We start from the raw sequence: 18,610 nt of genomic DNA, 5'->3' as shown, positions 1-18,610 counted from the left end.
ATTTAAGTTTATTTGCTGCAGTGCGTTATTATCTCACCACAACATGCTCGCGAATGATAATTATAATAAAAACTATCATTAAATCATTCATAGTCTTTTGTTCGTGCTTCCGGAATAAACATAGTGAATAGCAGAAAAGGCTTTTAAACTGTAGTTCAGTTTCAGGGGCTTTTGCTTTTTTTGTAGCTTTAATTTTTTGAAAATTCCGTCTGCTCGTTTGCCTCCTGTCACATAAAAAAAAGAAAAGAAAATATTATTATTTAATCAAATCTGTGGTTAGAGTAGGTACCTACAATGCAAATAATATGATTGAGTACCTAAATAAAGGTCCACCGGGTACCACCTTCCTGGGTATACCCCAGTCACATTTGGCAAGTTAGCTCTATACTTTGGATGGACCTAGGCAAAGTAAAGGACAATGACTGAAATATGTTAATTATATTTATTTATATTATATGTTTGTATGTATCTGTATATATGTATGTATATGTATGTATGTATGTAGGTATATGTATCTTAAATATTATATAAATTAAAAATTTAACTTCAATTTTAACTTCTACCCTTCTACCTCTACCTTCGCACTCACAGCTTTCTGCATAACCCAGGGGTCGACTGGCTGAGAATGCTTAAATAGCATTAAGTCCACCTTTTGTACTATTTTATTGTGCAATAAAGTTTTATAATAATAATATAATAATGACCAAAAATGTATGGAGTGTGGTCCAAATGTCCACCACTAACGAGACCTATGTAGTAAAATAGTCTACTAAATACTGATTCATTATAAACAAACCGCAATCAAAAATATGCTGTCAGTAAAAAGTTATGACTGAATGAAAAGTCATGTTTTTTACCTTTTCATCCGAAAAATGTTCTTGATATCATTCTATCCATCACACATTTTGGACTAATCTATGCATGTTATGTCGTGTCGCTTAGTGCGCCGTGTTAGTTTCTCGCTAAAAGAAAAAAAAAACAAGCTCAGAAGAAAGACAACTATATTGGAATACGTGTGAAAATAGTTTGAATAATATTTCCCATTTTTACAACATTTGTCTTTACTGCTCCGCCCCTATTAGTTGTAGGGTGATGTTATATAACCTAAAACTATCCTTGATAAATGTGCTATCCATAACAAAAATAATTTTTCAAATCGGACCAGTAGTTCCTGAGATTAGCGCGTAAACTACTACAATTTTTCATACAATCATAACTTTTTACTGACAGCTTATTTTTTTTTCGTCCCATACTGAAAGTTAATCTCTATTTAATGAACTATAAGCCAATATAGGTCTCATTAGTGGTGGACATTTGGACCACTTTTGGTCATTGTCCTTTGTTTTTTCCTATCAAAGGCCTATCAAAACTCAGCAATAATGTGTAGATGGTTTATAAAATTTGACACCAAAATATAATAACCTACACTTGATAGTTGGAATAACCATAGGACTGTTTGCATTGTTATGAGAATCCCGAAAACCCTAGGCTTCCTGTGAATATATTTTTAAACAAACTCACGCTCCCCTCCTCCGAAGAACTTGTGCACGCTTCCAAAGAAAGGCAGCTCGGGGTAGCAAGGCAGCCCGGCCAGCAACCGCCGCGCGCGCCGCGTGCGCAACCATATCGTGACCCACGCGGCCCACAGCGCGCATCCCAGCAACACCAGGCTTATGTACATCTGGGGGACAATGAGAGCGCTTAGGGCTTGTCAGACAATTGACACTGTCACGCATTCTCGAGGCAGATTGGGGGCTATAAGCCAAAGAAAGGCAGCAAGGTAGCCTGGCCAGCAGCCGCCGCATGTACTCTTATCGTGACCCACGCGGCCCACAGCACCACCGCCAGTGACCGCCAGGAACACCAGGGTATACATCTGAGGAAATCGAGAGTAACACACCACTAACACTGCTACGCAGGCTCGTGGCAGATTGGGGGCCATAAGCCGTAGCACGGTAGGCCGGCCAGCAATCGTCGCGCGGGTTGCGTTACAGGTAGGTATTGTTATCAACCGAAACTTGTTTTTTTAGATTTCTAAGGTCTTGTTACAAGTACGCCGACCGAATATTAAGTACGAGTATATTTCCATTATGGAAAATCCCTTTGAGCCTCCATTCTAGAAACCTATAAAATACGTACTATCATGTAGGTACGTTCGTGGGTTCATCAAAACATAGAAGGTTGTAGGCTACTATGTGACAAATAACGCATACGTACAGGGAATTGACATCACGACTCAATTTTAATTGGATGTTGACCTTGATGCTAAAAACACTTTTTTATCTTCGACATAAGTTCTTGTTTACTTCTAAAAAAAGAGCCTAAAGTGATCTTGTTAGTAGGGTATGCAAAACCGAAAGTTTATCAAAAACCGTTTTTTTTTTCGGTTTCCAAGAAAAAAAACCGGTTTTCGGTTTTTAATCGGTTATTATCGTTCTATTTTTTTTTTTGAATCAACTAGTAGTTACATACAGCGATTTGTTACGTCCTGTCCGTTTTGTGTTAAATTACATTATTTAAGAGAGGGTTATAACCAGGGTTCGAAAATATCCGATATTTATGATATATATCCGATATATATCGGATATATATCATAAATATCCGATATTTATGATATTTATCAGATATATATCTGATATATATCATAAGAATATTTTCGAACCCTAGGTTCGAAAATATCCGATATATATCCGATATTTATGATATATATCCGATATATATCGGATATATATCATAATATCAGATATATATCCGATATATATCGGATATATATCATAAGGATATTTTCGAACCCTGGTTATAACAGTTTTGATAAATTTAGCTTATTCATTAGGCATTATTGGCACATAATGAATAATGAATAAGCTAAATTTAACTCAAGGGATGGTAGTTTATCTCCATTGTACGTAATAATTCAACGAATACGTTTTTAAAATTCATTACCTACTCTGTCGGTTTAGTATTTTGTTAATTACCACCATGTACGTAATGTACCTACATCAAAAACGTATTTGTTTACAATTACGATTGATATAAGCAATATCTTAAATTAAAAAGTAGAATAAAATGTAAAAAGCTTTATTTGTGAACGTTAGGGGGTATTTCTGTCAAATTTCAATACACTAAGTATTACAGTAATAAGCTTCTGCAGATATCGCAAATAAATGAGATTCAATGTTCAAAACAATTCAAAAATAAAAACTGTTCAATTCACTCACACATAGGTTAATTATTCACTGCAATAATCACCAACTATCTGAATCGCGGGGTGGGTCATGTCAGGTGGCGGGCGCGGGCGGTACGAGTCTTAAGGCCGGGTAGCAGAGAAAATGGCGAAAATGAGGTTTTCATTTTTCATTTTTGAGGTACTAAACAGTAAAATTAAAGGCTAAGATTTTTATTGGGCATAGTTGAGGATATTTTCTAGGGCTATTAACGGATGGAAACACGATTTGATGAAGTTGACTCGATAGAATAAATTCCCAAAGTTACCTCTATTCGTTTTCTAATTATGGTTTTATTTTTAAAATAAGCGATTTGAGATTCTAAATCTTTTACTAAACTAAAGTTCAGAAATAACTTGAGGGCTTTTAACGGATGGAATTTTTATATTGCGTCTTATTTAGTTACTATGTTAAAAAATGTGGAAAAAATCGTCCATGACGGCTTGGACTATCTCAATCAGTCGCGCGGTGGCGCTTACGGAGGACGGACGCGTGTCAGTTTTTTGGACGTGACAGTTCGCGATTTGTCAATATTTTTGACAATGATGACTTTGATGAGTCACAGTATAATAATATCAGTGTTACTGGAGAAAGCTAAAATATTTGATAATTAAGAATTATCAATTTTGTCTACCTATTGAAATTTAAATCGTTCGCATCCTTTTAAACGAAGACTCTACTCATGATACATAGTAAATTCCTTAAATATGAGACAAAACCAATGAGTTAAAATTACATATTAATAGTACCTACATACAATCGTCTTACACTTATTAGAAGAGCACACTGATACAAATAAATAATAAAAAAATAGGTCAGAGGGTCAAATATAGGGGCAGCTGCACGTCACTGAAAGACGATTCTGTTTACTCGGCATCTGGGCTGGAGAACATGAACCCTTGTTTACAGATGCAGATGTAAATGGAGTTATAACTGGACAAATTTTACATGAAATGTTTAACAGAAATCAGTTAAAAGACACATACATGGAATACCAATAAGGTTGCGGAGGGAAAGCTACCTATTATAAACTAGCGGCCGCCCGCGACTTCGTTCGCGTGGACCTCGTTTTACCCCCGTTAGATATCATGTTGATAGATGGCGTTTCACGGCTTCCCCCGAATGAATATTTACGAACGTCATACAGTAGTTTGTCCAGCGCTGTAGATTTTAACCAATGACGATAGGTAGAGTTCGCTTTTTAGACACGTCTTATTTATTTATTGAAATTTATTTGTCACATATCGTCATAAGTTAGCCTATATGTTAATCTGGGTTATAAACAATAATACTATAAAGTTTCAACAAAATCCGTACAGTAATTTTTGCGTGAAAGAGTAACAAACATCCAGACATCATGACATCCAGACATCCGAACTTTCGCCTTTATAATATTATAGTAGGATAGGATATTCACAATCCAAACTAATATTTACTATTTAGCATTTACTTACAGTAAATATATTAGTTTGGTTTTCACAATCGAACGGGTGCGAATCGACCCCTTTGAGAACTAGTAATCGCATACTACTAGTTCAAAAAAGAGTCGATTCGCACGCGATTTTAATACTTCTAATACATCCGGGCGAAACGCCTACTAAAAAAAAATTATTATTGAAAGGGGACGTTTCGCATATTCGTGCGAAGGAAAATCGTGCGAAACTACTACTAACCCAATAGGGGGTAATAGGATGTGTTGGTAAAATATGATCAGTTAAAAAAATAACACCTTATATAAAAACCGAAAAATTCTTATTCTTATATTATTCTAATTATGTAAGAGCATAATTATTAAAGTCGAAGTCAAACATTCTTTATTTGTGTGGACCTACATTAACGAGAGATTACAAGGCGTCAAATATTTCAAGAAAAAAATTAAAAACTATTATAAAGCTAAATTTTGCTCTCATGGAGCCTTTACCTACTCTGACAAATCAAGACTTAAAGAAGAAACTAATAATAAAACTATTTAACTGTCCTGCAATGAAAAGCTTGATCGGGTACAACACCTCAAGTTATTTTAGAACTTGATTTCATTAAGGGACTCTGAATATCAAATCGCTTAGGTATCTAAAGTCAAACGATTCTGAAATGTCAAGTGGTATAAAGTTGGGACTAATAAATAACCCATTAAGATAGTAGCGCCCTCCTGTCAATGACATACCTGGAACGATAGAGTATTGGACAACTAATAAAAATGCTTAGTCCTAAATGACTGACGGATATCGTAGAGACCTGAAAGTTGGAAGGTGTGTTCTTTGTATGACGTAGGCATCCGATTTTCCGAAATGGGGTCAAGAAATGAAGGGGGTGAAATAAGGGGGCAAAGTTTGTATGGGACAGTGATTATTTGGTTCAATCTACTTGAAATTTTGCTTAACAATTCCTTAATATTATAATTTATGACAAACGTGTAAAAGGGGTAGAAAGTTATTTTGGGAGTCTTACTGCTTTTGATTTAATTACTTTTTATTTTTACAAGTGTTTGAAAACTCCATGTCAGATTGCAATCAATGTCAAGTGAAATCTCAAATTGAAATGTCTCAATTTCAATGAGGAGGCTCTGCATTTATTCCTAGAATTCCCCTAACACCGTCAAATTACCCTTTCGAATTCAAGACAGTGCAGTTTCCCATCAAAATCTGCTTCGTAATGACTATAAACAAAGCTCAAAGTCAAACTCTAGCGACCTCTGCATAAACTCCCATGAGTGCTCAGAGCGGGTGCCTGCGGCAGGTAACCGCGTGTGATGCTCATAGTGATTTTCAATACAGAGCCCCGTACATACGTTATACATAAATTATGGAAAGAAAACACCCAGACCAATACAAAAAAATATGTATGCAATTTTAGTATGATATTTTTATTTATTAATAAACAAAAAGACTGAACAAAATTGATGCATGTACTGATTAATGTAATTAACCACATGCAAAGTTTCGTGAATTGCAACAACTATAATTTATTATCCAAGCTCTAAATAATCGCTACTAATTGTAACTGATCATAAAATGTTTTTCCAATCGCTCAAGCTCCCGAGGACCTAACGATAGGTCGGGTGACGTAATCTTGAAAATTCCGGAAGGTCGGGTGACGCCACGCCTCTTTGAACCGTGTTTACTTTGGCAGTTATATTTTATATTTATTCGATTCTAAAATATATTCCCAAAAATTCTGAAAGTTGTTTTAATTTGTATCACTTGGATATGATTTGTATTAGAAAGTGCTGTGAGTGTGACGCTTGAACGGAAGGAAGTCAACCTAACCTAACCAACTGGTATTTCTATACTGTGTAGCCGCGAGAGCTCTTTGGCGCGCTGTCTTCGGCGAAGTATTGCGCGCGCAGATTTTGACAGCGCGAAATACCTACTTTAGCAGAAATACCAAGCCTTAAATAATTATCGGGGATTCCCCGTTCAAAGGTAAACGTCGCGACGGAGTAACCAAGTGACAATGTTGCCAAGTTATAAATTGTAAAATAACCAAATATTCGTCAAATATCAAAATACCCAGGTTATATTATAATAATATAATATAATAAAATGATATTGCTTATTTATGGAATTTGTTAAGTGTATACAGATAGAAAAACCGATTTAAATCCGGGTTTCGATTTTTAAAACCGGTTTTAGAATTCGTCGAAAAAGGGCGGTTTTTCCGATTTTTCGGTTTCCGATTAACCGGTTTTGCATTCCCTACTTGTTAGTGACCACTTTATGCATGAAGTATAGTATCTTAATAGGTAGCGCATTTTCTTACATAACTTTTCAATTCCTATCATTGGAGGTCCGAAAATATTTCTCATACAATTTGATACCATAATGATCATTCTTCATAAAAAATTTAAAACCTACATATTTAAAAACATAATCATTGATATTCATAATATCACTAATCATACACTTAGTTTTTACTAATATTTGTTTTCATATATTTTTCTATACTAATGATCGAAACTCATAATCATTCGAATAAATAACTATAATATTCATAAATGTGATGTATCCTAATATTTGTTTTCATAAATTTATTACTCATAAGTGTATTTATCCATATTATTGAAAATCATGATGTCAATATTCGTATTAAATCGTATTTTAAAATTAAATTAATTTGAAATGGTCCAAAACAGGCAATATTTTGTGCCACAAAACTAACGCGACAGAAACGAATCGCTGCTAAACCGACTCCACGTAGTCTTGTCTGCCCTACCCCTAGAGTGTAATTTAAAAGCCGGAGGCGCGGAGGGAGGGCAGCCCTCGCCCGCTGTAACGAGGTTCAGGCGCCCGGGCGAGCTGGAGCGGCTGAGGCTGGTCGCCGAGGCGCCGAAGGCGCCGATGGCGATCCAAAAAGCCGAAGCTGCGGAAGCAAGCGTGGGTGCCTGAGCCTCGTTACGCAAGGGCGGAAGGGCTGCACATCCCGCAGCGCCGGAGACGAGGAGATACCAATGCATGCTGCATGCTTGCTTTCATGCTGCATGCTCTGCATGCTTATCTACTCTATTAAATTATATATGATTTTTTTAAAGATACGAGTATGTCTGTTATAAAGTAAATTATTCTGAACAACAACATTATGAGTTGAAGTATGTTCTTAGTAACAACATTATTAATTAAAACAATATGATCAATGAATGTTATGAAGAAAAAAGATCTGAAAATAAAAATTATGTATTTTAAATGGTTCTTGGTAGTAACAGTATTGATAAAAAAATTATGATTACTAACTGTTATGAGCTCCGATGGTAGTAATAAAAATGTATGAATAAAAAAAGTATGAAAAATAAAATTATGAAGAGAGATTATTATGAACACAAATCGGTAGTAAGACAAAGAATAGGATTTAGAATTTTATGTGAGCCAATATAGAACCATCTTAATACCTAGTATAATTAAAACGTAGCAATTACATTCTAGATGACGGTGGTTAGATATATTTTATTTAATTCACTATAACAATCAACTTATCGCCGACTATAACTTTGATTGAAGCTATTATCCTGAAATTACTCGCTTTAAACAATTGAAAATATAACTACCTGCGCGCCTAGTTATCTAGTTAACCTAAGTGCTGGGTATTTTAATTACTAAACGCGCTTCCTCTTCTTGTCCTTTGGTGAATCCACACGAGTTTCCTAGGTCTTAGTAGGTAGGTCAAAAACATAACCCTCCTTCTGGCACAGTTGGGTAAAAATAGATTCACTCGTTTACTTGAAAGACATAAAAAAAGAAAAACTTTGAAAAAGAAGGACAAATTCTGGTAGGTAACCTAAAAAATAAACAGTAGCCATTTACTACTTTGTTAATATTAAAGCTCACCTAATCACTCCGTTAGTTCGTAGGTAGGTACTACCAGAGTTACCGAACAGATTATGAGCTTAAATATAGCTTTCTACAACTTTTAGTAGACACGTGTAGCATAATTCATAAATTTTGTTCATCGCGTAAATACTTATCTACCGCCATCTTCGATCTTCACAATCACATTTTCTATCCGTTCGCTTTAAGTTTGCCGCTGGGGATATGACGTCACTCGAAGGGAAGCGAGCGTCTTTATCTATAACAAACTATGTAATTTAAAATAATTTTTTAATATTGATAAAAATGTGTATTTGCGTAAAATAAGACACATAATTTAAGCGTTTAACTGGTCAACTGTGGGACGACTCTACAAGTCAAAAATCTTTTAGAAATTAAAAACAATATATAAAAGTAATAAAAGTTGACTTTAACCGCTTGAGTCCCAGACCAGAGCCCCGATTACGGTAACTTTTATAACGTCTACAATCCAGACGCGTTTCTGATTCTGCGATACGATTGGTCAAAACAGCTGACGTACGCTGTTGAACGACCAATCGTACCCCAGAATCGAGAAGCGTGTCTGGATTGTTGACGTTAAAAATTACCGTAATCGGGGCTCAGACGGCATTAATTAATGTCATAACAATTGATTATTATCTATTGTGTCTAGATTCGCGGGCCTTGAAGGATTAAATACTATTCAAAAAGAGATTTTCATGAATCGACCAATTAAACATTTCGGTAACAACTACCCCATATTTTGTGCCTACATCGTTCATTCGCAAAAAAATAGGCCTACCTGCCTACGCGTACCTGCAGAGTTCAAGGCAGCATTTTATTCTAGTTGCAGGTTTTGCTCACAAACTTCTTAGTCTTCTTTTTCTTATTTTATTTTGGACACTTCTAATAATCCTTTTAATGAATATTCGTGGCAACAGTTGACTATTTTCACGCGCGAGCCGCGCCATCGCGCCATTATTACGAATATTTTTTTTTATTTCTGTGCCACAGATTACTAAATTTACTCTATGATCAAACAGACTATAACCATAACGCACCTCTGATGAAAAAGCTTTCGTTATTAAAAATAAGCTTTTTCTTAGTTAATTACTCAAAATCAATTTTACAAGTTTTTTAAGCTACGTACTATACTAATTTACACTTAATCCAGTTATTTTAAAAAGAGGTAAAAATACCTGAATTGTTGTTACCTGAAAATTTAATCGCTTTCGTTTTCATAGGATAAACAACGAATTAATGATTTTACGGCTAAGATCTTCGACTAAATAAATATTAACCTACCTAAGACTAGGACGGTCTTTATCCCTATGAACTATGGAGTGATCTCATTCCATATTTGTGTTTTAAGCATTATTTTATAACTATAGAGAATGAAGATTCATAGGTTGAACCTTAATATTCCTTAAAAGAAAGCTTTACCTACAGTTTTTTTAAATGTATTAAATTATTCGCCTGGCGTAAAAAATGGTCTTACAAAATTCTCCTTACACTCTACATGTCAATAAACACTGTTTACTCACGTTTGTTGTGTTCTCTTTAGACCTATAGCAGTGTAAGACTGTCACTGAGGCTGTGATTGTTTACCGCAGTAAGTATATACTTACACTTGGAGCAAGCAGGGGCGCATCCAGATTAGAATTATTTTTGTATGAAGGCCGGTACATCAAGCAAAATATTGTGATAAGTAAGTATTTGCATCAAAGATGTTTTGCTTGATGGGCTAGGATGATGATGATGAAGTTTGTACCGCCTAATACTAGCCTACAATTAATGCCAATTCGCATACAAAAGTCGTATTCCTCTATGACAAAATCTGACCAGTACACTGTGGAATGGATTCCATTCCATGCTCTGTGTTCCACGCTACTTTTCATTGTGGGCGAATTAGGCAAAAAATATTTAAAAAATCACTACCCCATTCTTTAAAGGAAATAGGGAGGCTTTGCTCGTCATTGGGAAGAACCTTCATATCACAATCAAATTCAAATCGCAATGATTCCTAAAAATAGTGTATTTAGGTTGTCCCCTCTAGTGGAAACAATGGGAATAATAAATATACATATTAATTTTAATTATTTAATTAAAAAATTAAGCCCGCAACTGGAAAAAACCCTAAAATATAATATGTTAACACTTTAAAAGTTATTTAAAGTTTATTCATGTCCATTAGTTTACTTATATACCTGAATCCGCACCTGTATCACTTTAAACGAGATACAGGAAATAATGTGAACTCGTGAATGAATTACTTAATGTTTTACGAACTGTGCGCGAGGCATACTGTCATTACTGCTCCACGAGGAGCAAACCAAGCCTTCAAAGTTGGTAGGCTCTGGTTCTGTTTTTGTCTTCGTCATTCCCATTATTTTTATACTTTTTTCGAATTACCATTTGTCATGAAAACCTCATTAATTGCGCGATGGGAATACGAATTTCGAGATCTAGGTGATATTGTAATTTTACGTTAAATGCGTAATCAATAAATATACTGTAAATTCAGGGTACCGAATAACAAAAAAAATATTATTTTTGTCTGAGTCAGGCGTCAGGTCATACGTGTGACTAATAAAATCGTGCAGACAAACGTTAGTCAAATAAAAATCTTGTTGGACAATGCCAATAAAGTAAGTAATCTTATGTAGGATCAGCAAAACACAGGTGACGACGAGTGATTGTGGCTTGAAAATTGCAAGTTATGTAGGTACCTGATAATCATACAAACCTAACATTAGAGTCAACAACAAGCAACAAGTCTTTGATTGCTCGCCAGTTGATATATTATGGTTCGCGTAAATTGTAGTACCTGTAGTACCTGCTTTAATGCAGTCTCAATGTCGAGTTTGAACTCATGTAGTCAGCAGTAGGTACCTAACCTAGGCAATTCTTATCTATGTAGATAGCTAACAATTTCCCTGGTCTGGTAGTTACCTACGCGTACCGTTAGTTACTATACCAGAAGTCGCAAGTTCGATTCCAGCACAAATATGTGCATGAGCAAAGATGTGTAGGTACTCTAAAACCTTTCCTCAAACAAATTACAATGTTAGCTGACCCAAATTAGATAGGTAATGATAATGAAAAAAGATTGGTACCTACCTACAGTTAACCCCAGTGGTTAACCCAGTCCTAATAAGTAATAAAATACGGGGAACATACACTTAAAAGTAACGAACTATTTTTACTTTTTGAAGCTCTGCCGAGAAATAACGATACGTTATTTACAGTACCGATGTTTGTACGCTTCTATTCCTTTGCTTATCTCAGGAAGAAAAAATTATGACATAACTGACGTAACTGACAGTGACAGTTTTCCTCAATGTCGGATTTGTCAACAAAAGCGAGAATGTTCCTCGTATTTTTTTTTCGAGAAAATGGCATAAATTCAGAAAGAACATGAAGCGGACGACGCAACTATATGATTTATATTGGGAAGATATTTTAGTGGCACGAATACTACCGTACCTCACTATTCAAGAATGTTTTAATTTTCGCTGTGTTTCAAAAACTAGCATGCAGATTATAGACATGTATTTTTCCAAGCTGAAATCGCTGAAGCTCATGAATAAAGGCTTTTCACCACACACCTTCAATGTGAGTTGCGTGCCAATACCATAAATTCTTGGAAATTCAACTGTTAAGTGGTTAAAATTCTTTTATTTTGCAGGTGTTCACTGCAACTTGTACAAGACTGAAAGACCTGAATTTGAGTCGGTGCACGAGTGTCACGGATGCTGAACTAATACCAATGCTACTCCAGAATCATTGCATAGAGAATTTAAACCTGAGTCAATGTAAAAACGTGACTGCCAAATGTTTACAACCAGTTATATTATATTGCAATAATTTACGGACTTTAAAGCTGGCTAAATGTGCTTGGCTTACAACGGGAGCCATGGAGGCTCTGGCTTTACACCAGAGCAAGTTGGAGAATGTAGATCTGTCTTATTGTGTGTCTATTTCTGAGAGCTGCATCCTCATATTCCTAAAGAAGTTCAGATTCCTCAAGACCCTGAGCCTGGAGGGAAACAAACAAGTGTCAGATAAAAGTCTCTATGCATTGTCCAAGTATAGCACATCCTTGAAGCTACTCAACTTAGGTGGATGTTCAGACATTACGGATAAAGGAGTCAGGTAATCATGTCATGATTGAAAAACTAAATACTAACATTTTTTTCTAATCTTTTCAACATTACAATATACTATTTGTAATTTTCAGGGCCCTAGCGCTTCACAGCCACAAACTAGAAGGGCTGCTAATCAGAGGGTGCACCAAAGTTACAGAAAACAGCCTGAAACACATGCGGAACCGTGTCAACCTTGACAGGAGACCAGCAGAGCCTGTCCCTTACCAAGTTCTCATCCAAGTGTAGCCAAAAATACAAGTTACAATTCATGGGCACATCTTTCCTACCAGTTTTACAACTATAGTATGAAAAATTTAGTAGTAATTTAAGTAGGTACATATTTCTATAAATTTTGAATAGTATTTTAGAAGGGCATAAACTTTATTTGCACCCAAAAAGCTGTCTGCTGTCTAGTCCATTGTATTTTTAAATTATACAATTACCTTAGATTTGGTATTGGTAAATGATCTAAGGGATTTTAATTGTATCCGCCTTTGAATTTTATTATTCACTAAGTATAAATTTTATTCAATGTTGTTGTTATTGTACATATTTGGTTTAAGAGGTATTGACCTAAATGTATATTTCAGTAGCAATACTAACATAATGGTAAATTTGGCTAGAACTTATTTTTTTTAACATGACTGTTGAGCTTTTGCATATAATATAAGTATATAACAATTGTAACATGTCCACATACAACAATAAACAAACCCCAAACTAAGCTTGTATGTACTGTGGCGAGCCTTAAATGAGTAGATACATCCATACCTGTGGATATAAATACTGGTAGCTAAAACATCTGCCCCTCTAGGATTACAACTGGAAATTCTATAGGATGGTATTGTAGGCTAGTATGTTAAGCATCAGGCCAGGAGGCCGAATATAAAGTGTGGGGCGCCCGAATACTTCCTATTTTTAAACTTGAGCACCCCACACTTTTCTTTATAATATTATGAGCTAGTTCATCAAAGAAATAATTGAAGATTGTCTAAGGGCTCACGCCCACTGTTCCCTTATTGACAAGTAAAAATTATTAGATAAGTTGTAACAACTAACAAAATAAGTTGTAGCCTAGCCAAAATTGACGAAAATTTTGTCATTCAGAATGCAAAGGACAAGTAATATTTTGAACTTATTGTAAAAAGGCTGCTATAAGTGAGTTAATGATGTTTATATTATATTAGTCTTAAATTGCTTCAATTGGCTTGCTGTGCTTAAGTTAATTTCGGTGTGTCTTGGTTGCTATTGACCATCAGCAGGGTCATCAGTTGTTGACTTCCATTAAAAAGTGGGCCGTAGTGGCGCGATTCAAATGTAGTGTTATAAAGAAAAGTACAGCAGCTAAATGTATGTATAATACTGTAATGTATTATTAAGATTATGTATAGTAGGGATTATTTTATTTCTCTCTAATCATTATATTTTATTTTGAATTAGAATTATGTAAATTGTACCTACATATTATATTGTTTATTTTAGATAAACAATAAATTCAATACAATAGACTTGTTGTTTCCATTATTCCCACAGATCCCACACACAAAGAAGGGGGGGTAGCAATAAAACGTCCCAATTTTTCACAAAATTATATTTTGTGTGATAACACCTGCTACATGTTCTTACTGTTATTGTATTTACAATATTTTATACTACACATTAGTAACAAATAACATTCATAATCATAACCTTAGAGGGGCAGATCTTACAAAATAATTCACCGAGAGCGAGGCCACGCCGCGGCCCGCGCCTCCACGCGGCGCTCGCGTCAGGTCTAACACAATAACCTAAAATACTTAACATAATCGCAAAGTCAGTGTTAATAACATTTGGCAATAAATTACTGGGATAACACGAACATAATCCTTAAGCAAAGCGTAAAACAAAGAAGTTATCATAATAAAAAAATATTAAAACCTATCAGGGTAAAGGAATATAAAAAATAACTTTCCTTAGGCTCGCCACAGGCGGCGCGCTGCTGGCCGCTACACGTCAACGTCCATAGAACTAAACCGTATCATACAAATATGCTAAATTATTTACGAGCTCATGTGTTAATGAAGCGTTACATTTACAATATCTTACACTGGAACACAAGCAGACGGGACGAGAAAGAGGCACTTCAAGAACAGACAAAAACACTATCTGGATCTTACTGTATAAAATTAACGTTAACGCCGACTGTACAATCATTTACAACTACGACGCGTGTGCCCGCTAAACCTCACAACGTAAACAGGATATACATATAAAATGAGTTTCAAAAGAATCTTTACATCAGAAAGTACAATTTGCGATTCGAAAACATTGCACTTATTTAAAACGTAACCAAAGACTTAACATTATCTCTTTGGAAATTAAGTAATATATTAATTTATGATTTAAGCACACGCCCATTAGACCACTGTCCAACCGTCAGTTATCACAGTACTCTCACAGAGTGAGCCGAATACTTTCGTTACGCCAATATATAAAACACGCAGTTCTACGATTATTGCACTATATAATTATGCTACTTTTCGCTGACGACGTCATTACTGTAAAAAGATTTAAATACATCATTAACTGCAATTTTGTACTTTACTCAGCTTCCATATGGGGTACGGGTGCTTTCTCGGAGAGAAACGATTACATACATATGATACAAAACTATAACAAAGCTGCCGTTACAATTACACCGTTACAACAAAAGTGTTCTCACCCGAGGGATAAGGCAACCGAAGTGGTGTTAACGTTCGTTAAATTACGCTATATACAGACTATCTTAACCGTTCAGTTTGTACTATGCCTCAGCCGGTCGGGGGGTCTATTCCACTTTGATCACCTGGATTTGATCACCCAGGTGATCAAAGTGAACTCCAAGCTATAACTTGGTGTCCTTTGATCATCCATGGATAAGTTAACCTGGGTAATCTAAGTGGACTCCAGTTAAATAATTATTTTAGTTTCCTTTGATCACCTATAAATAAATCAGACTTCCTCTGAATAGTCACATGTCCAATTGTTGTTTGTTTTGTTGTTGTTACATATTTCTAAAAAATCGCAACAAACAAATTGGACATGTGAGTGACTAATCACAGGTGTGATTTATTTATAGGTGATCAAAGGAAGCTAAAATAATAATTTAACTGGAGTCCACTTTGATCACCCAGGCCATCTTATCCATGAGTGATCAATAGGGTGGTCCTTATTCCTACGAAAAAATTTTTTTTTCTTATATTTTGCGGGGCACCACGTAATTTGAATATATACCATATGAAAGTCTTTCATTATTTTTTTTTTAATTTTTAAAAGACATTTAGGGGTCGCTACCAAGGTTTGAATTTTAAGTAAAAACTAAATCTGTATTTGTTAGATTCATTCATTTTTAAAGCCAAAGCCAAATAAAAATATTACAAAATTATTGTTGTTGCTATGAACTAAGATTATTATGTACAATGTACATATTTGAATCAATTATTTTTAAGATATAAGAGTTTACTTGTTAGTATCTCGACGCGTCGGTACCATGGTCGGTATAGAAGAGGGGTTGAGGGGAGAAGGGGACAAGAAGCGATTGTCTATTCTATCTAAGCGATGTTCATTTGCACGTAAAATGTGATATAAACACTTAAATAAAACATTTATGAAACCATGATTTAAGATTTTCAAAGCTTTTGTAAATATTTTGACAGCTGGTAGCGACCTCTAAATCTTAACTAAAAAAAAAACAAAAAAAGCTAATTTCATATTTAGAGGTATATAATCGAATAAGAAAGTGCCCCGGGGATAATTCAAAAGTCGAAAAATAAGGACCACCCTAGTGATCAAAGGACACCAACTTATCGCTTGGAGTTCACTTTGATCACCCAGGTCATCTTATCCATGGGTGATCAATGGACACCAAATTGTCGCTCTAGAGTTCACTTTGATCACCCAGGTCTTGTCCATAGGTTGTCGAAAGACACCAAACTGTCGCTCGGAGTCCACTTTGATCACCCGGGTGATCTGAGAACAGACCAATCGGGGTCGTGTCGCTCGGACTCCACTTCTCACCCGGGTGATCTGAGAACAGACCTTTCGGGGTCGTGTCGCTTAGACTCCACTTCTCACCCGGGTGATCTGAGAACAGACCGGTCGGGGTCATGTCGCTCCGATTCCACTTCGATCACCCGGGTGTTCTGAGAATAGACCGGTTGGGGTCCACTTTGATCACCCGGGTGATCTGAGAACAGACCAATCGGGGTCGTGTCGCTTGGACTCCACTTCTCACCCAGATGATCTGAGAACAGACCGGTCGGGGTCGCCGCGTCACGCGTGCCCCGCAGGCGCGTCGGGCGCGGCGGGGTCGCGCTACCGGCGCATAGACGAGTTCAGCGGCTGCATGGCGAGCGGCGGCGGCGGGTTTATATACCCGTAATACACATTTGGCTGTTGCGCGCGCGCGTCTGGCGCTGGGTACTGTGCTGGTTGCACATTCATCATCTGCACGGGCAGGTTGTTGAACTGCTGCTGCGGCGGCACGCGGTACCCGTTGAGCCCGTACTGGCTGATGATGTGAGTGTTGAGATTCGGCGACATGCGTGAGCCAGGCGCCATTTGCATGTGCTGCATCGGGCTGAGGTTGCCTGGAACATGGAATATTGATGTTAGGAAACAGTTTCCAGAAATTCAGTGTCATCAAGAACTGAACTGGTGGTTCGTGTACTGGATTACGACAGCTGCGAATAATGGTATTCAACCCTTATACACACAGTGAATACATTTATTTGTCATCTTATGAGCTCTACTTAGTGTGGGACCAATTTACTGACTGATTTCGTCTTCAAAATAGCAGTTCATTCCAACCCTTTGACTGGTTTGTAAAGAATAGCTTTTTTGGAACAAAGAACATGGGAATAAGTGGAACTTACTCAGGGAACATAGCCCATAAAACCCTGGTTTTCCAAAATAACACAAAAAGTGGTAACATTGCATGAAAGTTGTCCATCAAAGAGAGAACAAGAGAAAAAAGTAACACAACTTGGGAATATTCAACAGCACAAGCTAGGCATACACATAAAGAGCGCTTTCACATTTGCGCGACTTTAGCAACACGACAAACGCGCGACAGACGCACTGCCGATAATTTCATACGTCATTACTTTAAAACAGCGGATGCCTGCCTTCACATTATGAAAACGCCGCTGCCGCGCTGCTGTCAAAGCGGTCCAAGTAAAGCACATTAAGAGATAGCTAGTTGATGGTACTGACTGGAGGTGTTCCGTGTGTTGCGCGGCGAGTCGAGCTGGTTGTGCGGCGCGTAGTACTTGGCGGCGGCGTGGTAGTGCGCCGACGACGTCGCGCCGCTCGGCGGCGTGGCTGACTGCTGCGCGTACTGGAATGATAAGTACAATTTGTTTCAACGTCATTTTATTTTAAAAGCAATATTTTGTTCGCCCGATCTTTGACATGCTGAAGCAATGTCGAGTGTGACTGCATTTGAAAATAGATTCACACCCGTATTTACAAACGATGCTTGCTTAAGTGAAGCAGCAAATCGAACGCACAGCGTTGAAAAGATACTGTGAGACATCATAGTATTCATAGTAATGTTTGTGAATACAGGCGTCAAACTGTGATTTCAGTGTTGAAATTGAATCATGCTTAACCAGCAATTTTTGACTAGATTTTTATTTTTGACTAAATACTGCTAGGTATGTTTCGTGTCATGTTGAGACCTTTTGACTCCTGCTTAAGTTGTCCTACTTTCTACTAATATTATAAATGCGAAAGTTTGGATGTCTGGATGTTTGTTACTCTTTCACGCAGAAACTACTGAACGGATTTTGATGAAACTTTACAGTATTATTGTTTATAACCCAGATTAACATATAGCCTATAATTTATGACGATCTGTGACTAACTAAATTTCACGCTGGTGAAGCTGCGGGCAAAAGTTAGTATAACATATTTTCTGTCG

General features: G+C 36.5%; 3 protein-coding genes across 3 annotated transcripts in view; 1 reads left to right on the top strand and 2 right to left on the bottom strand.

Annotated features, from left to right (window-relative positions):
- The window catches only part of LOC135078691 (cytochrome P450 4C1-like), a 28,296-nt gene extending 18,196 nt beyond the window's left edge, over nucleotides 1-10,100 (bottom strand). The window contains exons 1-2 of the mRNA XM_063973235.1: nucleotides 10,066-10,100; nucleotides 1,522-1,681 (exon numbers count right to left, since the gene is read on the bottom strand). Coding sequence (XP_063829305.1) covers nucleotides 1,522-1,681 — 160 coding nt within the window. The 5' untranslated portion in view covers nucleotides 10,066-10,100. The remainder of the gene's footprint in view (nucleotides 1-1,521; nucleotides 1,682-10,065) is intronic.
- A 1,757-nt stretch (nucleotides 10,101-11,857) lies between these two features.
- Nucleotides 11,858-14,168, top strand: LOC135078695 (F-box/LRR-repeat protein 15). The gene is made up of 3 exons (XM_063973241.1): nucleotides 11,858-12,136; nucleotides 12,210-12,676; nucleotides 12,762-14,168. The coding sequence occupies exons 1-3, from the start codon at nucleotides 11,939-11,941 to the stop codon at nucleotides 12,913-12,915; spliced, it is 819 nt and encodes a 272-aa protein (XP_063829311.1). The 5' UTR covers nucleotides 11,858-11,938; the 3' UTR covers nucleotides 12,916-14,168.
- Nucleotides 14,169-14,245: 77 nt separating this feature from the next.
- Nucleotides 14,246-18,610, bottom strand: part of LOC135078584 (uncharacterized) — a 28,334-nt gene continuing 23,969 nt past the window's right edge. Inside the window, exons 11-12 of the mRNA XM_063973114.1 lie at nucleotides 17,902-18,025; nucleotides 14,246-17,276 (exon numbers count right to left, since the gene is read on the bottom strand). Coding sequence (XP_063829184.1) covers nucleotides 17,002-17,276; nucleotides 17,902-18,025 — 399 coding nt within the window. The 3' untranslated portion in view covers nucleotides 14,246-17,001. The remainder of the gene's footprint in view (nucleotides 17,277-17,901; nucleotides 18,026-18,610) is intronic.

The sequence above is a fragment of the Ostrinia nubilalis genome, chromosome 15, assembly GCF_963855985.1.
Source record: "Ostrinia nubilalis chromosome 15, ilOstNubi1.1, whole genome shotgun sequence".
In the NCBI taxonomy this organism is placed as follows: Eukaryota; Metazoa; Arthropoda; class Insecta; order Lepidoptera; family Crambidae; genus Ostrinia; species Ostrinia nubilalis.
The sequence above is the reverse complement of the archived record's forward strand: the minus strand, read 5'-3'. Positions and strand labels throughout refer to the sequence as shown.